We start from the raw sequence: 25,167 nt of genomic DNA, 5'->3' as shown, positions 1-25,167 counted from the left end.
ACGCAGGGTTTAGGCACCGGAGACATGGACCTAGCCTCTATAGACCCGAGCCAAGGTGCCGGGGAGTCGAGAACCTAGGCCTAGTCTCTGGAAAATATTTTTCATAAATGTCACATTTTCTACAAAACAATCGACACCAAAAAGTTATGATTTGGAAAAAAATTCTTAAAAAAATGATTAGTTATGCCTCCTAGAAAAAATTAGTCAACGAAGAATATTTTCATTATCGACAACAATTTATGGCAAACTATTTCCGGAAGTGATGAAAATTTTTCTCATTCATTTTTGTAAATGATATAACTAAACAACTTTTAGAAAATGTTTTACAAATCTTGAATTCTCCGTGAAATAGCACACCCGTTATCTATTATCAAGAAGATGTCATCCAAACACGACGAGTCTATTTTTCCACTTGCAAAGATTTATTTTTATTTTTTTTGGATGCTATTATGTTTCTCAAAGAGCTGGTAAGTGTTGAAAAATTATTGGCAAAAACAATCACCAGTTACCTGTTTTTTCTAACTTGGTTACTCAATCATTTTTCCATGCTCTCAGTTGCGACGGGTCGTATGCGGCAACCAGTTGACCAACAAAAAAACCAACAGAAATTCCAACGGTTAATATTTGTAGCTGCTATACAATACCGTAACTTAGAAATACCCGATCCATTATAGCATTTGGATCTTAATGAGACTTGCCATACCAAGCGACTGTAAACCCGTGCTCCTCCTCTTCCACTCGGCATACCAAAGTGACTTCATGTGATATTTATCTTGATCCTGTATTTCAGTAATAGTTTGGATTTAAGCCCATGAATAGCTACTACGAGTATATATGCTCTTTTTCACTTGTAATTGAATGACGTAAAAGAGAGGTGCGATGTGTTTATTATAGTAGAATCCTCTAGATGTAGCCATAGGCCAAGGTGAACAAGGATAATTTTTGTACCTCGATTTTTCTTTATCACTTTTACGATCTATTTCGTTGTGGTTGTGCGTCGGATCCTATCCTAACATCAACAGAGTGCAACAGGAAACCATCAAAGAAGATATGCACTACCTTTACTTAATCCTGGATGTCAGACGGAAGTCCAAACATGAAGAGTAAATACTGAGGTACAAATGAAGAAGAAATTTATATGAAGTGAATAATATACAAAATCAAATCTCAAAGTACAAATTACAACTCAAACTGATTACACCAATGAAGTGGATTATATCGTATTTGGGAGCAATGCAGAAGAATCCGAGTGAGAGGATTGTACGAGAAGAGGTCGTAAATGCGGACAGTTCGGTGCCGCTGGTCGAGGTGGCGTGGAACGAAACAATTGATGCTTAAGAGAACGGGACTGGCAATTTCGATGGGAGAACGGGCGGCGGAGCGTTAAAGTTGAGAACGCTAAACGCTTCTCTTATGGAAGGACGGGCGGTGTGGTCCGGATGGGCGCACCACAGCCCTACGACCATCGTGCACTCCAGTTGCTTTTCGTCGAAGTCGGTACCAAGTTTCGACTTCGCCGCATCGAGTATCCTCCCGGTCCCGTACAGCTCCCAAACCCAGTCCACCAGCTGAACTTGGCCATCCTCAGCCCCCAGTTCGATGACTTTTCTACCGCAAGCTATTTCTAATAGGACGACTCCGAAGCTATAGACGTCTGATTCCCTACTCGCCTTGCCCGTGCGAACATATTCAGGAGCCATATAGCCCACGGTTCCGGCCAACACCGTCGTTTGCAACCCTTTGGCATGGTCGACTAGCCCAGCCAAACCGAAGTCCCCTAATTTAGCATTGAAATCGGAATCGAGCATGATATTGCTGGCCTTTATATCGCGGTGCACGACGCACTGTTCCCATTCTTCATGAAGGTAGAGCAAGGCCAAGGCCGTGCCTTGCGCGATTTTGTACCGCTTCTCCCACGGCAGGAAGGTTCGTTCTTTGAATAGATGAGAATCGAGACTACCGTTTGACATGTATTCATAGATAAGGAGGAGTTCCTTCTTCTCATGGCACCATCCGATGAGTTGGACTAAGTTTCTGTGCCGGAGCCGGCTTATGGTCTTCACTTCGCTGGCGTACTCCTTTATCCCTTGTCTTGCTCCCGGGCTGATCTTCTTGATTGCGACACGAGCATTCACGCTGGTCAAGGAACCTTCATACACTCTCCCAAAGCCTCCTTCCCCAAGTAACCGTTCAATTGCGAAATTGTCGGTAGCCGCGACCAAGTCCTTGTAGTAGAATTTCTTGGGCCCTGGCACCTGCTCGAATTCTTCATCGATTGCCAGATCATGTTCTTCTCCGCTCAAGGAAGTTCCCTTTCTCTTCGAACGGTGACGAAACCAAATAAAGGCTAGAGCAAGAATGAGCAAAACGAAAGAACCTGAGCCTAAGGTGGCCCATAGCCATAACTTGCTCTTTTTTCCAGCCACTTGCACATTGGAGCTGAATTCCCATGCCTCAATAGTGTGCAACTCGAAAATTGTACCCGTGGAAGCCGAGAAACCGAAAGTCACCCACTCCGGCAAGTAATCTGTCAGGTTGACTATATCATAGATGGCGGAGGAATTTATGTTGGTACCCATGGCATTGGCGTCTGTCATGACGACGCTCAAGTTCTGCGTGCTTGAATTGTACGATATCGTAGCGTTGATCCACCCAGCGCTCATGATTTTATCCTTGAACCAATCCACACAGCTATATTTCGAGGAGTTGAGATTATTCAAGTCTATACCGACATGTGCAACCTTCGAACAATTCGGGTCTACGACCACAGAGGGGACGACGTTGTGGAAAGTGTCGAACTCGACCGCTACAAACCAATCGGAAGAGTTTGAAAGGTCGCGGCCTGGATCTATAATAGCCAGGGCGCCAAACGACGAGTTGTTCGGGAGGTGAGACCCGTTGGGGACGAGAAAGAAGGTCATTCCATCGGCGAAATTCGTCTCCCCCAGCGAATTGATGGCGAAGGTGAATCGAGTAGTGAAATCGGCCACGTTCCCCGTCGCCTTATCCCAGAGGCGCATCGGCTCGCAGTACGTGGCCCACCCCACATTCTCGGTGGGGGCCTTGTCCCGATCGACCCCCGTAACCCTGATGGAGCCGCTCTGAATTTCCGCGTTGCCTTCGACTTTAATGATACTCTCGTTGAAAGCCGTGAGGCTGAAATCGATGCCCTGAGACGATGCCGAAGCAGTGAAGGCGTTGGCTAGAGAGAGAACCAAGACTAAGAGCGATCGAAGCTCTCCGGCCTTGAAGCTCTGGAAATCTGAGCTGTGAAGTTCCATCCTCGTTTTAGCACAGCTTTTCTGGTGCTTTGACTGGTTACATGCGCATATAAATGAACGGGGAGTGGCCGGCTCCCCGCATGACTTAGCCTTTTGGTTCTTGAACAACTCGCAGTCCATCTTGGAACGGTTCAGCGAAAACGAAAACAAGAAATGTCCACTCACGAGCCTCCCCGACGACTAGTCTCTGGACCTGGAGAAAAAAAAAAGTTAAAATTGACAAAAACAACACGGTGTGCTAGGAAAAAAATAATAATTTTCAACGCAATAATTAGTACAATCTAAAAGGGTCGTGCTATCAAATATCTCAGGGAACACTTCCGGATTAATTAATTAATTAATTAAAAAAATTGCGTCGCGAAGGGTTGATCGCACGCATGAACCACCACGAGAGAAACCAAGCCCATGGAAAACCTAGGTTTCCTTTGTTGGTCATCACGCAAGTTAGTCTTTACTTTTAGGGAACAATTTGTTTTGCGAAAATTAAGTAATTTAGAAAATATTTTCCTGAAAGTTATCGCACGTCCATCGTCCACGAAAATATGGGGACATAAATTATTGCCTTTTCAAATCATTCGTTTTCTGAAGCAAAGGAAGCCTTAAACGCTAGCCCTTCCGTTTTCGCTTGTTTGGAATCCGAAGGGTTTAGGAGACCTCGTCAAAAAAACAACAATTGACCATCGGGCGACTCAGCGGCCATATATTTGGCATTCAATGATGTTTAAGTTCAGCCACATAATTTGGTGTACCGATGTCATCGACAGCGTATGGAGGGACTTGCATATGAATGCAAAGAAAATGACGGAAGGTTGGGTTGGAAACTTCGTCAATGTTACGCTTTCGTTTTTTTTTCTCTTTTCTTTTGTGGTCGAATGTTGTGCTTTCGTTATTCGGTCAAAAACACCAATTGACCATCAGCGCCTGAGCCACATACTTGACCTTTGACCTTCAATAGATTTTTTTTTATTGCGTTATCATTATTGAATGATAAAACAAATTAGGTTAAATGAAATTAATGATCATGAATGCGGTCCTTGAACTTTGAACTTGTTCAACGTGATATCTAAAATTTTAGTCCAATATGAAATATTAGATTTGAACTTTTAGTTTGTTTAATATGGCCCTTAACATTTGGTACATGTTCAATTTAGTCCTTAGATTGTCTGAAAATTTTCAATATTGTCCATAAACTTAAGTTTTTTTTTTTTGTCTAGTCATATTCTACTCTATTTTACAAGCACAACTCTGCTCCCTCCTCATGCGTCCCCATCCCCATCCTCCTCCCCACTCCCCCTCAAATGTGGGGATTCGAACACCTCACCTCCCATTTCTCAAATGAAAAGAGTGGCCACTAGGGCAAAATGTCAGTGATTAAACTTGAGTTAATTAAAGCACTACATTAAACATTAAATACAAATGAATCATTTTGCCTCACTGCTTTCTTGTATAATATAAGTTTTCCCCCCATTTCTTTAATTCATGCAGTTCTTTAAGAGCTGAACACTTATATTTTATTTTGTAATTTTTACGACTAGTTATACCACAAGCTTTTTCCATCGAGTAAATTCAAGTATCTAAACAGAATCTCCTTTCGGTTGCATTAAGAGTGTGTTTGTTTTGTGAAAAATAGGTAGTTTTGAAAGATGCTTTTCCAAAAAAGTTCGCTCGTATTACTTCCAAAAACGAATGAATAAACAGGAAAATATTTTCATCATTTACAGAAATATTATGACACAACTTGCTATTTTCGATATGAAAATATTGTTTATCGACTAATTATTTCGAGTGATATGAAATATCAATTTCAGAAAAAAAAAATTCCGAATCATTCATTTTTTCACGAAATAAAATGGAACTTAAATTTCATTAAATTTGGACAAGTGCTGTTAATCGTCAGTTGTGTTTATTCCATAATTCCACGTCCGACGATATCATGCGATGGTTGAAGAACCTCAACCATGTTCAAATGTAGCGGCATAGGTAATGCCACGTCTCTCTCTTTTGAAAAGAGGCGACTTACAGCTCGTATGAACACTAGACTTCTTGCTCAGAAAAAATTCAGACATGACGGTTCTATTTTTCAGCTTCGTAAGAAAATAGAACTCCTCCCTTATCTGAGAGTTCATCTCCAGCAGCTCGGACTACGATCTGTTCAAGGGGAGATTCAACTTTCGAGATGTGGAAAAAGGGGTGCTGAATCGAATGATCATCGGAATGGAGCATGATATTGCTAGACCTTATATTCCCGTTGCACGACGCATTGTTCCCATTCCTCGTGGAGGTAAAGCAATGCCGATGCTATGCCTTGCGCGATTTTGTACCGATTCTCCCATGGCAAGAAGGTCCGTTCTTTGAATAGATAAGAATCGAGGCTACCATTAGGGATGATCTCATAGATAAGGAGGAGTTCCTTTCTCTCATGACAACACACGATGAGTTGGACCAAGTTTTTGTGCCCGAGCCGGCTTATGGTCTTCACTTCGGAAGCAAACTCCTTTATCCCTTGATTTGATCCGGGCTTTATATTTTTTAATTTTTATTGTGACATTAGCATTCGCGCTGGTCAAGTAACCTTTGTACACTCTCCTAAAGCCCCCTTCCCCGAGCAACCGTCCGGTTGCGAAGTTATCAGTCGCTGCAACCAAATCCATGTAGGAGAATTTCTTGGGCACTGACACTTGCTTGAGTTCTTCTTCAATCGCTGGATCATCTTCTTCAATCGCTCGAGTCGCTGGATCATCTTTTTTCAATCAACGGATCGTCTTCTTTTCTAGTACGGGGACGAAAACAAATAAAAGCTAGAACAAGACCAAGCAAAATGAAAGAACCTGAACCTAAGATACACCCCAGCCACAACTTGCTCTTTTTTCCAGCCATCACTTGCACATTAGAGCTGAGTTCCCATGCCTTCATAGTGTGCAACCCGAAGTACACACCTGTGGCAGCCGAGAAACCGAAAGTCACCCACTCCGGCAAATACTTTGTCAAGTCGACAAAATCATAGACAGCAGAGGAATTTATGTTGGTACTCATGGCATCAGCATCTATCATGAGAATGCTCAAGTTCTGGGTGCTAGAATTGTACGTTATCATAGTGTTGATCCGCCGGCCACTCATGATTTTATCCTTGAACCAATCGACACACCTATATGCCGTGGAATTGAGATTATTCAAGTCTATGCTAACATGTGCACCTAGTGAACAATTCAGGTCCACGACGATAGCGCTATTGTTGATATTGTAGAAAATATCGAACTTGATGGCAACAAACCATGTGGAAGAGTTTAGAAGGGTCTCGGTCTGGATCTACAAGAGCCAGGCCACCTCCGAATGAGTTGACCGGGAGTTGAGACCCACAGGAACAAGAAAGAAGGCCAATCCATCAGCAAATATCAACTTTCCTTGCGAATTGATGACGAAGGTGAAATGGGTGGTGAAATCCGCCACGTTACCGGTCGCCTTATCCCAAAGGCGCATCGGCTCGCGGTACGTGGCCCACCCCCCTCTCGCATTAAGGTTGTGGTCATGATTGGCCTAAGGTTGCAATATCGTGTTTTCGCAACTACGGTTTTGACACGGCGAGCTAGCAACTTTTAAGACTTTCTCCGAACCGATGAATCTTGACTTCAGCGGTCTTCGGGGAATCGCCCGTCCAACAAGGTTGAATCGAAAGTGACAAGACACCGGCTGTTTTCTTGTGGGGCGAACATAATTCTAGCAGTTGCTTTCAAAATAGTTGCCGCCCACCAAGTAGTCTAGGCATGGATTATACGTTGGTGAAGATCGGTTGGGGGTCATCTGTCATTGAAATGTCCAAGTCAACCAATTAACATAAAGTCAAGTCAGAAGCATAAATTGTGCGGACTAACCAAAGGTTCCACCAGTGGAAACTACACGGAGATTGCTCCTTACTCGTAAAATGTGGAAGTACGAAATGTTGTTTCTTCTCGTCTTCTTTGAGAAGACACGATTTTCGTGGAAGTGCGAAAACACGATTTTCGTGGTTGCGAAAACACGATATCGCTTGAAACCACTGCATCGCCTTGGAATTTAATGCTATTACCATCGAAAGTCCAGAAGCTGAAATTGATGCCCTGAGACGATGTCGAAGCCGCGAATGCATTGGCTAGAGAGAGAAGCAAGATTAAGAGGGATTGAAGCCCTCTGATCTTGAAACTTACGATATCTGAGCTGTGAAGTTCCATTCCCGTTGAGGTTCCTAGATTTAGCACAGCTTTTTTAGTGCTTTGACCGAGGTTTTTGGTTCTTGAACAACTTTGCGATCAATCTCGAACAGTCTAATGCTAACGAAACTGAGAGAGTCCACACGAGCTTCCACGACGACTAGTCTCTAGACTTGGACAGTAAAAGGAAAAAAAAGAAGGAACACTGTATAAAAAAGAAAAGAATCATCGCTCGAGGATATTCTATAATTAAATAAAAGCACGGGTTCTTTGGACAAGAAGAACATGACAAAAGGTTAGGTTTGGGAGACATTTTAGCACGACCGATGGTTGCAGGTGGAAAGACATTTTAGCTACCCGGTTATAAGGCCCTACCCGGGAACCGGCTAGAGGCAAACTCACAAAGACTTTGGTTTGTGCATTTTCCTCGAACCTGCGGTAATCAGTTGCATGAAGGGGTTTTTATCGAAAGCAAGTCATAGATTAAACAATTCATATTATCGCCAAACATGTTGACATACTAAGAATTACCAAGGTAATATCAAACCTGACCGGATTTTAACTTGAGAAAGTTGCCAGATTTAAAACATTAAACGTAAAGGAGAGAACACACAGAAATCCAACAGCCAAAAGGACCTCATGAATTTTGACGACTCTCCTAAAATGTCTAACAAAGGCCCAAAAAAAAAGAAAAATTCAGTGCTGCCTGATATAGAGTCCAAAGTTAACAAATGGTAATCAGAAACAATACCAACCTGCCAAAGAAAACCATTCACGAGCATTCAACATGGGAATCTAATGAACAACCTAGGGGTGAGCAAATCGGACCACCCGAATCGGGACCGCCCGGCCCGGACCAGGACCGGTGGTCCGATTCCCGATTCTAGGATCCTAGGACCGGACCACCCGGACTGGACCGATCGAAATTTTTTTTTTTTTTTTAAAGTTACCCTCTCTTTACTTGTCAAGTGCGTCTAAGAAATTTTATCAAATTGAGAAGCTATCGGCACTCTCTATTTTTTATTCTCCCATGTAAAAGTCTTTTCGGTTACACTCTGTTTTATTTTTTGAAAGTAACCAAGATCATGTGCTCCATGTTAGGAATGGTACATTTCATTTTTTTTTTTTTTTGCATGTATTTGCTCCAATGGAACCTTCAAGGAATCGACCGGGACCGATGGTCGGGTTCCCGGTCCCAAAAAATTGAGAATCGAGACCACCGGTCCGGTTCTCGATTCTTGAGGGGAATCGGATCGGACCGGGAACCGATCACCCTAGAACAACTCATCACAGGGAACATATGGCATAGAATGAGCAACCACAATTTTGGAAGACAGACCAACATAGTGCCCAAAAAGCAGACTGATGGTGGGTACATTTTTACTAGTCATCATCAAGATGAGAATCTGAGAGTGTGAAGGAGGAGAGGCTGTGCTGAGAGAGGGATTATATACCCAGGGTTTGAGGACATGTGGTGAATAGCACAGGTTCCAACAGTACACCAACCCTTGTAACTAGGGAAAAGTGTCAAAAAAGTCCTAAACCTATTGCATTAATGCCAATTCGGTCCTAAACTTTATTTTGATGTCAATTCAGTCCTAAACCTTTTGTATTTGTGCCAATTAAGTCCTCAATATTTTATTAGTGTCAATTCAGTCTTAAACATTTTACAATAATGTCAATTTAATCCTAAAAAATTTACATTTATGTCAATTAAGTCAATTCAGCCAATTTTGATTGGAAATCACCGGCATGAAACTCAATTATCTCGCGTGACACGATTGGCACTAATGTAGATATTTTTTTAATTTTTTTATATTTTAAATAATTTTACAAAAAAAAATTAAAAAAAATCCAAAAATCCTTAAAAAAAATTATTTAAAATAACAAAATAGTATTTTAAAAAATTCAAGTTAGCGCTAGCCGTGCCATGTAGAACAATCGATGTCTACGTCAGCGATTTTCCATCAAAATTGGCCGAATTAACTCAATTGGCATAAATATAAAAGATTTAGGATTGAATTGGTAATAATACATAAGGTTTGGGACTAAATTAGCACCAATAAAAGGTTTATGACTTAATTGACACTAATGCAAAAGGTTTAAGACTGAATTGGCACCAAAAAAAGGTTTAGGACCGACTTGGCACTAATACAATAGGTTTAAGATTTTTTTGACACTTCTCCCGAAAACCCTTGTAACTATGATAGAAAGCCGTTGGTTGTTGCCAAAGCCTTAGCCTTTCTTTTGAATCAAAGTAGGTCGCAACTATTGCATTTGAGTCGGTCGGGACCCTTCCTTTAACACTCTTGAAATAGAGTGGACCAGGTATGACAGTCGCTAGGCTTAGTCTTCTTTGCATCCAAAGTCAGTCTATCCGGAGAAAGGGGAGCCTTAACTCTTTCTAGATGCCAAGAATACCAAGCGGAGATCTTTCTTCTCTTATGAAATTTCGTGAAATCGGACCGTTGAACAGGTTTGAGTTTTTTTGAAACCGGTACAGGAGGATCCGATTTTCAATTCCTTGTTCTCGGTTCTACCCGAAAAAGAACTGAAAACTGTTCTCACCCCTACATTTTAGTCTTTTGTTATTTGGGAAAATGACATAAATAGCGTTTGAAATTTGGTCCAATGTGCAATGTGGTCCCTGAATTTTTAATTTAACCAATATGGTCTCTAAACTTTAGCTCAATGTGTAATGTAATCCTCGAATTTTCAATTTGCTCAATGTGGCCTCTGAACTTTTATAACATGTTTAACTTAGTCCCTAAACAATAAGAAAATGTTCAATGTTATCCCCGAACTTGAATTAATAGAATGACTACATTGAACATTTTTTTATAGTTCAAGGACTAATTTGAACATGTTCCAAAAGTTCAGGGACCATATTTGATTAAATTAAAAGTTCATGGACCACATTACATATTAGGTTAAAGTTCAGGAACTATATTAGTCAAATTAAAAGTTCGAGAACTATATTACACATTGAGTCAAAGTTCATGAACTATTTGTGTCGTTATCGCTTGTTATTTTATCAAAAATAGCGGACCTTGCAAGACTACTGGTTGTCACGGGCTAATGTCAAGCGACCATGTAAACATGACTTACACTTGATGCAACAAATCGTAGATCGGGCTCCCTCCATTTTGGAGGGAAGGTGTCAAATTTTGTCAAAAGAAGAAAACCTAATTTAACGTAAGAATCGAAGTGCACAAGAATAACCGTAGGATTTATAGAGTAAGGGAATAGGATTTGCTATGGACCGTCGGATTAGAAATCCTAGTTGGACTAGCATTCGCTATCGACCGTAGGATTTCAAGAGTCTGATTCTTGCAAAACTCTTCAAAATTTTCGGCCATAGAGAGTGCATCATGTGTTGGCTGAATTCTTCATGCTCTTGCGAGCTCATTCGCACAAATTTGAACTCAAATTGAACTTTAATTAATTAAACAATCATGAATTAAAAGCCTTTAACATTTGAAAGAGCACAAACGGGCTGATTCAAATTTAAAAATAGGTCCGTAGTCAAATAGCCTCTCGACAAGTTGTCTGGGACTCGAAATCTATTGGGAGCAGGGAAAAAGGCCAGCCCGTCGATGCATTTTTCAAATTGTTTTGAATGAATATCGAGGTTAATTGAGTAGTGAAATCGGCCACATTGCCATCGCATCATCCCACCGGTGTAAGGGCTTGTGGTAAGAGGCTCGGCCAGTGCTGACGGTGAATCTCTATTGCTTTTGGTGAGTTCGACGCAGGACTTGGGATGCATCGCCACCGAGCTGGACACTTTTGTCGAAAGTCCACGACTTTGGAAGATGCTGGGAAAAATTATCAAAAATGTCATAAACCTTTCACACTTTTATCAATTCAGTCCTAAACCTTTTAAGTTTGTCGATTCAATCATGAACCTTTTCACTTTTTACTAATTCGGTCTCATTCATCGAAAATCGCTAATGTGGACACCAGCCGTCATACGTCGCACCGACGGTGCTTGGCATGGATAATTTTTTAAAAAAATTTAATACTTTTATAAAAAAAAATTAAATTTTCTTTTTTTTTCTCTTTTTTTTTTTTTTTACTTTCTCGCTTCAAAGCCGCGGTGGGCAGAGGCCGCGAAGCCTTGTGGTAACGGGCCTCGCCCGGGGTCCGACAGGGGTCGCCAACCCTTCACCGGCCCCTAGGCAAGGCCGATTGCCCCACCGGCCCTAAGCTACCGGGATTGCCGGCCTTGAACCTTGAACCAAAAAAAAAAAAAAGAAAAAAATTAAGAAAAATAAAATTTATTTTATAAAATTATTTTAAAATTACTATAATTTGTCCACGTCAGCGATTTTCAGCCAATAGGACCAAATCAGCAAAAGATGAAAAGGTTTTGGACAAAATTGAAAAACTTAAAATGTTTAGAACTGATTAGCAAAAGTACGAAAGGTTTATGACTTTTTTGACAATTTTTCCAAAGATGCTGAAACAATGAGAGAAATGGTCTAAGACAAGATAGTAGACCCATCAAACAAGTGGGTCATATCAAGTTTAGGTTGGGCCATAAATGGTTCGACTCAAATATTCCCATTTAACTCTTTTATGACTCATTAATTGCAATGTAAATCTTTTGATAAAAAAAAAATGGCAACGTAAATCTAGTAACTCATGCCCGACACCCGACTCATACTCAACACATACACGACCCGATCCATATTCCTAAAACACTTCCATATTCAACCCAATCTAGGTAAACTCATACAGCGATTGAGGTGGAGTGCGAACGTGAGCGAGAGATTAAGAAAGGGCAAGAGATAATGAAGAGAAAGTCATAGAGGTGACTTAGGTCTACGTATGGTCAAACACACTTATAATCCATTTATTGAATATAATTAATCCATACAACAATTTAGCCCATCATATAAATATTTTTTTAGCCCATCATACATGTTTAGAAAATGGGTTTATGACTCATTTTAACATGTCTACGGGACAATAGAAAATTAAAGGAATACCATAAGCTCTCCATGTTTGAATATCATGTGCTTTGAGCTGTGAAGTTCCATCGCCATGAGGAGTTTAGGAATTCCTGTGTTGAGTTATAAAAAACATTTAAAAGACTACCAAACAGTTGCGGAAGCATCGCATCCGACGGAACAATTCTCAAACCCAACTCCGAATTCATTGATTGATCCCCGCTCAATCATTACTCATGCAAGCAAAAATAAATTTCAACCCTACCGTGATTCAATGGGTCTAAGCTTGAAGATGTCGAATATACATGCTAGTTGTCGACTCGCAAGACTATTGTCGATTTCATGGTTGTCGATCGACAACCAAAAGTTATTTTTTTTCGTTTACCAGAATCCCTCTATAAAAAGAGGTGCCATCCCATTTGTACGCGAACCAGACTTGCATCACAATATGCACGAGATTTTCCTCAAGTAAGTGAATTTCTTATTTCGGTTCTTAATCCAAATTTCTTTGGTGGTGAACCTTGCCTAGTGGTTTTCTTTTAGGTCTTGGTAGTGAACTAAAATTTAGGATTTTTTCTAAGACAAAAAGAAGTTCGGGACATAATGTGGACTAAACCTAAAGTTTATGATTTTTTAGGGAATTAGGCTCGAAAAAAATTTCATCAAGATATACATAAATATCATAGTTTTCTCTAAAAGTTATTATTCTTCGTTATCTCGTTTCAGACCATTCCTCTTCCTGTTTCAGCATCCTCGGAGGGAATATCGCTCGTTTTACGGACATTCAACGACGGACAACAATCTCATTACCAGGCGCCAACCGAGCCACGTACCACCAGCCCTTGCACCTATGGGATGAGGTGACAAAAAATCCCAAAACTCTAAAGCAGACTTATTCCTGGTGATCAAATGGAAGTTTAAACGTGAAGAGTCACTTCGAGGTTCACATGAAGAAATTTGTATGAAACACATAATTGCAGGAAATCAAATTTCCGAAGTACAATTTACAAGGCAAACTGATCATCGAAAAATATACCGGAAGTAGGAATTCATCCTGCATTTGGGAGCAATGGAGAGGAAGCCGAATGAGAGGATTGTACAGAAGCTGTAGTAAATGTGGACATCTCGATGCCGCTGGTCGAGGCGGCGCGGGACGAAAAAAACGATGATGTGGCAAACGCTGATAGAGGTGGCTGGTGTCCAAGGACCGGCAATTTCGGTGGGAGAGTGGGTGGCGGAGCGGTAAAGTTAAGAACGTTTAACGCTTCTTGTATGGAAGGACGGGCGGTGTGGTCCGGATGAGCACACCACAGCCCTACAACCATCAAGCACCCCAGCTGCTGTTCGTCGAAGTCGGTACCAAGTTTGGAGTCTGCAGCATCAAGTAGCCTCCCAGCCCCGTACAGCTCCCAAACCCAACCCACCAGCCATGCTCGGCCTTCCCCGGCCCTTGGCTCGAGGACGTTTCTTCCACAAGCTATTTCTAATAGCACGACCCCGAAGCTATAAACATCTGATTCCTTACTCGCCTTGCCATTGTAAATGTATTCAGGAGCCAAATAGCCCCTGGTTCCGGCTAGCACGGTCGTTGGTAACTCTTTGGCATGGTCAACTAGCCTAGCCAGACCAAAGTCCCCTACTTTTGCATTGAAATTATCATCGAGCATGATATTGCTGGACTTTATATCCCGGTGCACGACGCATTGTTCGCATTCTTCATGGAGGTAAAACAATGCCGAGGCTATGCCTTGCACGATTTTGTACCGATTCTCCCACCGCAAGAAGGTCCCTTGTTTGAATAGATGAGAATCGAGGCTACCATTAGACATAAACTTGTAGATTAGGAGGAGTTCCTTTTTCTGATGACACCAACCGATGAGTTGGACCAAGTTTTTGTGCCGGAGTAGGCTTATGGTCTTTACTTCGGTAGTGAACTCCTTTATCCCTTGACTCGCCCCGGGCTTAATCTTTTTGATCGCGACATCAACATTCGGGCTGGTCAAGTGACCTTTGTACACTCTCCCGAAGCTTCCTTCCCCAAGCAACCGTTCAGTTGCAAAGTTATTAGTCGCTGCAACCAAATCCTTGTAGGAGAATTTCTTAGGCACCGACACCTGCTCAAATTCTTCATCAATCGCTGGATCATCTTGTTCAATCGCTGGATAATCTTCTTCGATCGCTGGAATCGCTGGATCATCTTGTGGAATTGCTGGAATCGCTGGATCATCTTGTGGAATTGCCGGAATCGCTGGATCATCTTTTTTTTCTCTGGAACAGTGACGAAGCCAAATAAAGGCCGGAACAAGAATGAGCAAAATGAGAATAGACAATAGCCGCAAATTGCTCCTTTTTCCAGCCATCACTTGCACATTAGAGCTGAGTTCCCATGCCCTAATAGTGTGCAACTCGAAGTACACACCTGTGGCAGCCGAGAAACCGAAAGTCACCCACTCCGGCAAATACTTTGTCAAGTCGACAATATCATAGATAGCGGAGGAATTTATGTTGGTACCCGTGGCATCAGCATCTATCATGAGAACGCTCAAGTTCTGGGTGCTAGAATTGTACGTTATCGTAGCGTTGATCCGCCCACCGCTCATGATTTTATCCTTGAACCAATCGACGCACCTATATACCGTGGAATTGAGATTATTCAAGTCTATACCAACATGTGCACCTTGGGAACAATTCGGGTCCACAACGATAGTGCTATTGTTGATGTTGTAGAAAGTATCGAACTCGATGGCAACAAACCATGTGGAAGCGTTGGAAGGGTCGCGGGCTGGATCTACAAGAGCCAGGCCACCTCCGAATGAGTTGATCGGGAGTTGAGACCCCTCAGGAACAAGAAAGAAGGCCAATCCGTCAGCAAATATCGGCTTTCCTAGCGAATTGATGACGAAGGTGAAATGGGTGGTGAAATCCGCCACGTTCCCGGTCGCCTTATCCCAAAGGCGCATCGGCTCGCGGTACGTGGCCCACCCCCCACTCGCATTAAGGTTCTGGTCTTGATTGGCCTTGGTAAGTTGGATGAAGTCGCTCGAAACCGCTGCATCGCCTTGGAATTTAATGCTATTGCCATCGAAAGCCCGCAAGCTGAAATTGATGCCCTGAGACGACGCCGAAGCGGCGAATGCATTGGGTAGAGAGAGAAGCAAGACTAAGAGGGATTGAAGCCCTCTGATCTTAAAACTTACGATATATGAGCTGTGAAGTTCCATTCTGGTTGAGCTTTCTAGATTGCTTTTGAAATCAGGAAATCAGCACAGCTTGCTGGTGCTTTGACATTGTTCCTGAAGAACTTGCCATCAACCATGTAACGGTTTAATGTAAGCGACGAAATTAACAAGTGGTCCACACGGTGCACTTGCTAATAGATTAATTAATAATTAATCTTCCCAGCAATGCTGACGATGATAGCTTCCGCCATTTTTGTTCTCTCTACCTCTTTCTCTGCATGTTCCAAAATCTACGTTTGAACTTGTTCTTCGACTGCCGGCCAATTGAAGTTCTCTTCGTCTTTTTTTCACTTGTAAATCAGTTTTAAAAAGTCTAGCACTGCTCTGATTGATACCGAGTCATTGATTATGCCGTGCGTTAAACGATGACCGCGAACTTTGGATTGTCAGATCGATAACTGCTTGTGCTAGTAATGTAGTACGATGCAAAGAACAACAACAGAGAGTTCAATATTAGGCTTTTGTGATGCTGTCAAAAGCAACTGCCACTGCAAGAGTCTTAAACATGGCCCATGTTTTGCTTTAAATATATTTTTGTTGACTTGACCACAATTTTTAAGATATTTCCATCTCAAGCTAAGCTGATAATCAGGTGCACAGACGTCGACGCAAGAATATGGAGGGACTTGTGAGATTATTATTTGGGAATAGATTGAACGAATTAAATACCAACCGATCATTCTGCCGAATTGCTTTGTCGTACAAAATGGTCTTTCTACCCCATTTCTATATTTGATGCGGGAAAAGTGTCAGAAAAGTCCTAAACCTATTGCATTAATATCAATTTAGTCCTAAACCTTTGTTTTTCTATCTCATTTCCCTCCTTGATGCAATTCATTTAGAGCTGTCTATTGTGTTCTACAGTTCTAAAGCATGCATGACCTTTATAAAGTCATAATATTTAAGCTGGGAATTTACATTCTCCTTATTAAGTAAATTCAAGTATCTAAGTCCATATGAAATCTTAGCTGTTTTTCTTTTGATAGATAGTTTGCCTTATATTTGTACAAGTGTTGTTGTAGCTTGTTTTTCTCTTTGTAAGGTAAATGAAACCAAGCGAAGCCCAATCACGCAAATGAACCTAAACCCAAGAGAGACCATAGCCAAGACTTGCTCTTCTTTTCCTCTAACCTTGTTACTTGGATTTGTGACTGTTGGAAAAGAAACTTGCAAGTTAGAGATAAATTCTTGAGTCTGGGGAGTATGGAGCTCGAAATCCAACCCGGTCATGGCTGAGAAACTGAAGGTTACCCACTCCGGAAACTAGCTTCTCGAGTTGACAAAGTAAGAGAGAGTGGAAGCGCGTCTTTCCGGACCGAAGCGGAAGCATGGTAAGTTAGAAGGCTCTCGGTTCGCCCTCACGAGAGCCAAATAGCCTCTCGATGAGTTGTCCGGGACTTAGGGAGCGGGAAAATTTTTCAAACTGTTTCAGAGCTAATAATGAGGTGAATTGGGCGGTGAAATTGGCCACATTGCCTTGCCTCGTCCCAAAGGTGTAAGGGCTTGTGGCAAGAGGCTCGGCCAACGCCGATAGTGAATCTCTATCGATTTTGGTGAGTTGGATGCAGGATGTGGGATGCATCGCCTCCGAGTTGGACACTTTTGTTGAAAGTCCACGAGCAAGATTCCTGCAGAAGATGCTAAAGCAATGAGAGAAATGGTCTGAGACAAGACTGTAGACCCATCAAATGACAGGATCACATCGAATTTTTGTTGAGTCATAAATAATCCGACCCAAATAAACGCATTTAATCTGTTTTTTTTTTTTTTTTTTTTTGCATTTAATCTGTTTATGACTCATTTATTGCAATGCAAATATAGTGACTCATGCCCAACCCAACTCATAACCAATACATACCCAACCCTACCCATATTTATAAAACACTATCATACTTAATCCAATCTAGGTAAACTCATACCTAAATTGAGATGAAATGCAAAATGCGTGAGCGCGAGATCGAGGGAGAGGTAGAGTGAGAGAAAATGAAGAGAGAGTCATAAAGGTGGCTTGCCGGGTAAGTAAGTTGTAAACTCATTTATGATACATTTATAGCTCATTTATGACCTATCTAAAACTCATATTATGTTTAAACACACTCACACTTATTGAATATAGCTAATCCATACAACAAATCAGCCTATCATATCTGTTAAAAATTTGGGTTTATGACCCATGTTAACATGTGTACGAGATAATGGAAAATTAAAGGAATGCCGTAAGCTCTCCATGTTTCAATATCATTTGCTTTGAGCTGTGAAGCTCCTTCGTCATGGGGAGTTTAGGAATTCCTATCTTGAGCTATTAAAGACATTTCAAAGACTACTCAACAGTTACAGGAGCATCGCATTCAACGAAACATTTCTCGAGCCCAACTCCGAATTCATCAATTGATCCCCGCTTGATTATTACTCATGCAAGCAAAAACAAATTTCAGCCACAGCGTGATTCAATGGGTCTAAGCTTGAAGATGTCGATTTTACGTACTAGTTGTCCACTCGCAAGACTACTGTTGTTTTCATGGTTGCCGATCAACTATCAATAGTATTTTTTTTAGCATAGTCCCTCTATAAAAAGAGGTGCAATCTCGGTTGTGCGCCAACCAAACTTGCATTTGAATATACATGAGATTTTCCTCAAGTGAACGAATTTCGTATTTCGGTGCTTAATCCAAATTTCTTTGGTGGTGAACCCAAAAATCCTTTTATCTTTGCCTAGTGATTTTCCTTTAAATCGTGGTGGTGAACTTCATCAATCCTGGAGTCATTTATTCTCAGCTGGTGGTGTTCTTTTAGGTCTTGGTGGTAAACTTCATTCATTCCAATCTTTATACTTGGTCAGTGGCGCGTCCTTTATGCCTGCCTATGATGATCATCATTCTTGTTGTCACTCAAAACACAAGCCCATCATGCATCACTAATTCAATTAATACCAATTCAGTTATTAAATTTTGGAGAAACTCGAGAATCTTCAAAGGTATATCGAACCCTACAAGTTTTATTGGAATTGACAACGGGGTCGACGATGCCCTTGATACGGGATTATAAGAGTTTCATGAATTTTACATAATTTTTTTTTTCATTTTGTCCAACCCAAAGAATTTGCGTGCACACACCCAACCCAATGACAAATTTCTAACCGTCCCGCTAGAATGATAATGTGACAATATAACGATCGAATACTAGGTAAAAGATTAGAGATGGGTCCCATCATGATTGCTATATATTTTTTGCCATTTATAACACTTGTGGTTGAGATTGCACCGTTATACTGTTATACTGTCAACTTTTCAAATCCTATTTTCTAAAGAGGCCAAGCAAACAATCTTCGTCTTTCTTTTTCTAGAGAGAAAAATGAAAGGCAAAAAATAAAAAAGGACAAGAAGAAAAATAAAATGAAGCTCGCTCGAAGGGCAAAAGCCATGACAGGTCTGAGATTTTCATTCAAAAGATTTTCTCCTCGTCGTGCACGTAAGCCCCTACAAAAAAGAAGAAGAATAAACTAGGGTTTCCGCTCAAACCAGTAACGAATTTTTGTCTCCTTCGGTGGCCATTTCTCCCTCGCCATGGATTCCATCCACCTGCCCATTTCTCCCTACTGGGTGCATCAAAGCCACACCTAAGACTCCGACCGTCATGACCGAGTACATTGAGGCCGGGCTGAGGACACGAATGTTGATGCCCGAGACGTCAAGCCCCATAACATTGAGGCTAGGCTCAGGGTTCTCGGAGACTATGCCCGTGTTCATATCCATCGAGGCCGAGCCCCGGACCCCGATGCCTGTGCCTAGTTCACCAACTCCCGAGCCCAAGTCTATCGAGGCCAAGCTTGGGAGTCCCATGTCTGTGGTCGAGTCCCCTTGGCCTGCGCTCTGGTCCCGAAAGCTTGTGCTCTCATCCTCAGCGCTCGAGCTGGGCCCATCAAGGCCGTGCTGGAACCCCAACACTGGTGCCTCTGTCTTTGGTGCCTAGGCACTGTCCATTGAGGCAGTGCATGGGACCTCAGCACCCGCTCCTCAATCCGCGGTACATGGGCTCATGTCCACCGAGGCTGGGCCAATGCTCAGGATCCCGATCACCCACACCAATACCAAAGTCCTAGCCTAGCCTCGATTCACCTAGCCTTGGATTGTGGTCCCAATTTCGAGCATTGGGGTGCGAGGCTTGGCCTCAATGGACCCGGGGTTTAGGCAACGGAGACATGGTCCTAGCCTCTACAGACCCGAGCCGAGGTACCAGAGAGTCGAGAACCTAGGCCCGGTCTCTGAAAAATATTTTTCATAAATGTCACATTTTCTACAAAACAATTGTCAAGAAAAATTTATGATTTGGAAAACATTTTCTTAAAAAAATGATTAATTATGTCTCCTAGAAAAAATTAGTCAATGAAGAATATTTTCATTATCAACAACAATTTATGGCAAACTATTTCCGGAAGTGATGAAAATTTTTCTCGTTCATTTTTGTAAATGATATAACTAAACAACTTTTAGAAAGTGTTTTACAAATCTTGAATTCTCCATGAATCAGCACACCCGTTATCTATTATCAAGAAGATGTCATCCAAACACGACGTGTCTATTTTTCCGCTTGCAAAGATTTTTTTTTTTTTTTGGATGCTATTATGTTTCTCAAAGAGCTGGTAAGTGTTGAAAAATTATTGGCAAAAACAATCACCAGTCACCTGTTTTTTCTAGCTTGGTTACTCAATCATTTTTCCATGCTCTCAGTTGCGACGGGTCGTATGCGGCAGCCAGTTGACCAACAAAAAAACCAACAGAAATTCCAACGGTTAATATTTGTAGCTGCTATACAATACCGCAACTTAGAAATTCCCGATCCATTACGGCATTTGGATCTTAATGAGACTTGCCATACCAAGCGACTGTAAACCCGTGCTCCTCCTCTTCCACTCGGCATACCAAAGTTACTTCACGTGATATTTATCTTGATCCTGTATTTCAGTAATAGTTTGGATTTAAGCCCATGAATAGATACTGCAATATATATGTTCTTTTTCACTTGTAATTGAATGACGTAAGAGAGAGGTGCGATGTATTTATTATAGTGAAATCCTCTAGATGTAGCATTAGGCCAAGGGTGAACTAGGATAATTTTTGTGCCTCGATTTTTCTTTATCGATTTTACGATCTATTTCGTTGTGGTTGCAAGTCGGATCCTATCCTAACATCAACAGAGTGCAGCAGGAAACCATCAAAGAAGATATGTACTACCTTTACTTGATCCAGGATATCGGACGGAAGTCCAAACATGAAGAGTAACTACTGAGGAACAAATGAAGAAATTTATATGAAGTGAATAATATACAAAATCAAATCTCAAAGTACAAATTACAACTCAAACTGATTACACCAATGAAGTGGATTATATCGTATTTGGGAGCAATGCAGAAGAATCTGAGTGAGAGGATTGTACAGAAGAGGTCGTAAATGTGGACAGTTCGGTGCCGCTGGTCGAGGTGGCGTGGAACGAAACAATTGATGCTTGAGAGAACGGGACTGGCAATTTCGGTGGGAGAACGGGCGGCGGAGCGTTAAAGTTGAGAACGCTAAACGCTTCTCTTATGGAAGGACGGGCGGTGTGGTCCGGATGGGCGCACCACAGCCCTACGACCATCGTGCACTCCAGTTGCTTTTCGTCGAAATCGGTACCAAGTTTCGACTCCACCGCATCGAGTATCCTCCCGGTCCCATCTTGCTCCCAAACCCAGTCCACCAGCCGAACTTGGCCAGCCTCAGCCCCCGGTTCGATGACTTTTCTACCGCAAGCTATTTCTAACAGGACGACTCCGAAGCTATAGACGTCCGATTCCCTACTCGCCTTGCCCGTGTAAACGCATTCGGGAGCCATGTAACCCATGGTTCCGGCCAACACCGTCGTTTGCAACCCTTTGGCATGGTCGACTAGCCTAGCTAGACCGAAGTCCCCTAATTTAGCATTGAAATCGGAATCGAGCATGATATTGCTGGACTTTATATCGCGGTGCACGACACACTGTTCCCATTCTTCATGAAGGTAGAGCAATGCCGAGGCCGTGCCTTGCGCGATTTTGTACCGCTTCTCCCACGGCGGGAAGGTTCGTTCTTTGAATAGATGAGAATCGAGACTACCGTTTGACATGTATTCATAGATAAGGAGGAGTTCCTTCTTCTCATGGCACCATCCGATGAGTTGGACTAAGTTTCTGTGCCGGAGCCGGCTTATGGTCTTCACTTCGCTGGCGTACTCCTTTATCCCTTGTCTTGATCCCGGGTTGATCTTCTTGATTGCAACACGAGCATTCACGCTGGTCAAGTAACCTTCATACACTCTCCCAAAGCCTCCTTCCCCAAGTAACCGCTCCATTGCGAAATTGTCGGTAGCCGCGACCAAGTCCTTGTAGTAAAATTTCTTGGGCCCTGGCACCTGCTCGAATTCTTCATCGATTGCCAGATCATCTTCTTCTCCGCTCATGGAAGTTCCCTTTCTCTTCGAACGGTGACGAAACCAAATAAAGGCTAGAGCAAGAATGAGCAAAACGAAAGAACCTGAGCCTAAGGTAGCCCATAGCCATAACTTGCTCTTTTTTCCAGCCACTTGCACATTGGAGCTGAATTCCCATGCCTTAATAGTGTGCAACTCGAAACTTGTACCCGTGGCAGCCGAGAAACCGAAAGTCACCCACTCCGGCAAATAATCTGTAAGGTTGACTATATCATAGATGGAGGAAGAACTTATGTTGGTACCTGTGGCATTCGCGTCCATCATGACGACGCTCAAGTTCTGCGTGCTAGAATTGTACGATATCGTAGCGTTGATCCACCCACCGCTCATGATTTTATCCTGGAACCAATCCACACAGCTATATTTCGAGGAGTTGAGATTATTCAAGTCTATACCGACATGTGCAACCTTCGAACAATTCGGGTCCACGACCACAGAGGGGACAACGTTGTAAAAAGTGTCGAACTCGACCGCTACAAACCAATCGGAAGAGTTTGAAGGGTTGCGGCCTGAATTTATAATAGCCAGGCCGCCTCCCAACGAGTTGTTCGGGAGCTGAGACCCTTCGGGGACGAGAAAGAAGGTCATTCCATCGGCGAAATTCGTCTTCCCCAGCGAATTGATGGCGAAGGTGAATCGAGTGGTGAAATCGGCCACATTCCCCGTCGCCTTATCCCAGAGGCACATTGGCTCGCGGTACGTGGCCCACCCCGCATTCTCGGTGAGGGCCTTGTCCCGATCGGCGTCCGTAACCCTGATGGAGCCGCTCTGAGTTCCCGCATTGCCTTCGACTTTAATGATACTGTCGTTGAAAGCCGTGAGGCTGAAATCGATGCCCTGAGACGACGCGGAAGCCGGGAAGGCGATGGCTAGAGAGAGAACCAAGACTAAGAGCGATCGAAGCTCTCCGGCCTTGAAGCTTTGGAAATCTGAGCTGTGAAGTTCCATCCTCGTTTTAGGACAGCTTTTTTCTGGTGCTTTGACATGGTTACATGCGCATATAAATGAACGGGGAGTGGCCGGCCCCCGACATGACTTGGCCTTTTGCTTCTTGAACAACTCGCAGTCCATCTTGGAACGGTTCAGCGAAAACGAAAACGAGAAATATCCACACGAGCTTCCCCGACGACTAGTCTCTGGAGCTGGAGAAAAAAAAAGTTAAAATTGACAAAAACAACACGGTGTGCTAGGAAAAAAAAAATTTCAACGCAATAATTAGTACAATCTAAAAGGGTCGCGTTATCAAATATCTTAGGGAACACTTCCGGATTAATTAATTAATTAATTAATTAAAATTGCGTCGTGAAGGGTTGATCGCACGCGTAAACCGCCACGAGAGAAACCAATCCCATGGAAAACCTAGGTTTCCTTTGTTGGTCATCACGCAAGTTAGTCTTTACTTTCAGGGAACATTTTGTTTCGCGAAAAATAAGTAATTTAGAAAATGTTTTCCTGAAAGTTATCGCTCGTCCATCGTCCACGAAAATATCGCGATATAAATTATTGCCTTTTATGAAAATGCTTCTCATACGCTGATTCTTTCGAGCGAACATAGGAGATTATTTTGAGGAAAATATTTTTCAAATCGTTCTTTTTCTAAAGCAAAGGAAGCCTTAAACACTAGCCCTTCTGTTTTTGCTTTTCTGGAATCTGAAGGGTTTAGGAGACCTCGTCAAAAAACAACAATTGACCATCGGGCGACTCGGCCATATATTGGCCATCTACACATGACCTATATTTGGTATTCAATCGATTTTTAATCACCTAATCGCGATTTCAATGATGTTTAGGTTAAGCCACATAATTTGGTGTACCGATGTCATCGCCTGCGTATGGAGGGACTTGCATATGAACGCAAAGAAAATGACGGAAGGTTGGGTTGAGGAGACTTTGTCAATGTTACGCTTTCGCCTTTCTTTTTTTTTTTTTTTGCCCTTTTTTGTGGTCGAATGTTGTGCTTTCGTTATTCGGTCAAAAACACCAATTGACCATCAGCGCCTGAGCCACATATTTGACCTTTGACCTTCAATAGATTTTTTTTATTGCGCTATCAGTAGGGAATGATCAAACAAATTAGGTTAAATGAAATTAATGATCGTGAACTTTAGCCAAATATGCAATGCGATTTTTGAACTTTGAATTTGTTCAATGTGATCTCTAAATTTTTTTAGTCCAATATGCAATATTGAATCTGAACTTTTAATTTGTTCAATGTGGCCTCCGACGTTTGGTACATGTTCGATTTAATCTCTAGATTGTCTAAAAATATTCAACGTTGTTCCTAAACTTGAGTTTTATTTTTTTATTTTTTTGTCCGATCATATTCTACTCTATTTTACAAGCACAGCTCTATTCCTTCCTCATGCGTCCCCATCCCCACTCCCCCCGAAAGTGGGGATTCGAACCCTCCACCTCCCCCTTTCCAAGTGAGAAGAGTGGCCACTAGAGCAAAACCCTAGTGATTAAACTTGAGTTAATTGAAGCACTACATTAAACATTAAATACGAATGAATCATTTTGCCTCACTGCTTTCTTGTATAACACAAGTTTTCCCCCCATTTCTTTAATTCATGCAGTTCTTTAAGACCCGAACACCTATATTTTATTTTGTAAGTTTTACGACTAGTTATACCACAAGTTTTTTTTTTTTTTTTTTGGAAAGTTAAGTATGTATTGATCTTCCAAAGTGTTAGGTACAAAAGAAACCGGACACAAAAACCATGAACTCAATATGGCACAAAGTGTGACATAGGAAGTTCAACGGTGAACCGGTCGCAAGATACAACTAAAAAAATGCGAATACAGGTAGGCGCCAAAGGTAAGTAGAAATAGAACAAAAGCCAAGCAAAAGGCAGAAGGTAGACAGGCAACCAGCATAGCCAAAAAATAAGCGGAGCTGGGCATAGCAGGGAGACCAAAAAGCACCACACGGAGGGGCAACTGTCGGAAGAGCCAGCAGCAGCATCTCAACAGCAGAAGATGAGGACCTCCTGAGTGACTTCGGAGG

The 25,167-nt window shown here is 42.1% G+C and overlaps 3 protein-coding genes and 1 pseudogene across 3 annotated transcripts; all 4 read right to left on the bottom strand.

Moving 5' to 3' along the window:
* Positions 1–1,272: 1,272 nt before the first annotated feature.
* On the bottom strand, positions 1,273–15,697 carry LOC125316626 (L-type lectin-domain containing receptor kinase IX.1-like). The gene is made up of 2 exons (XM_048285437.1): positions 15,650–15,697; positions 1,273–3,289 (listed from the first exon to the last, which is right to left on the bottom strand). Exon 2 carries the CDS (start codon positions 3,279–3,281, stop codon positions 1,335–1,337), a length of 1,947 nt encoding a protein of 648 aa, XP_048141394.1. The 5' UTR covers positions 3,282–3,289; positions 15,650–15,697; the 3' UTR covers positions 1,273–1,334.
* On the bottom strand, positions 5,355–7,486 carry LOC125316470 (annotated as a pseudogene).
* Positions 13,470–15,641, bottom strand: LOC125316469 (L-type lectin-domain containing receptor kinase IX.1-like). Its single transcript, XM_048284806.1, has 2 exons — positions 14,684–15,641; positions 13,470–14,593 (listed from the first exon to the last, which is right to left on the bottom strand). Exons 1-2 carry the CDS (start codon positions 15,639–15,641, stop codon positions 13,470–13,472), a joined length of 2,082 nt encoding a protein of 693 aa, XP_048140763.1.
* Positions 15,698–20,953: 5,256 nt separating the features above from the next.
* Positions 20,954–23,114, bottom strand: LOC125316625 (L-type lectin-domain containing receptor kinase IX.1-like). Its single transcript, XM_048285436.1, has one exon. The coding sequence runs from the start codon at positions 23,106–23,108 to the stop codon at positions 21,042–21,044; it is 2,067 nt and encodes a 688-aa protein (XP_048141393.1). The 5' UTR covers positions 23,109–23,114; the 3' UTR covers positions 20,954–21,041.
* Positions 23,115–25,167: the final 2,053 nt, after the last annotated feature.

The sequence above is a fragment of the Rhodamnia argentea genome, chromosome 9 (genome assembly GCF_020921035.1).
Source record: "Rhodamnia argentea isolate NSW1041297 chromosome 9, ASM2092103v1, whole genome shotgun sequence".
Classification (NCBI taxonomy): Eukaryota; Viridiplantae; Streptophyta; class Magnoliopsida; order Myrtales; family Myrtaceae; genus Rhodamnia; species Rhodamnia argentea.
Note: the sequence above shows the minus strand (reverse complement) of the source record. Positions and strands in the feature narration are given on the sequence as shown.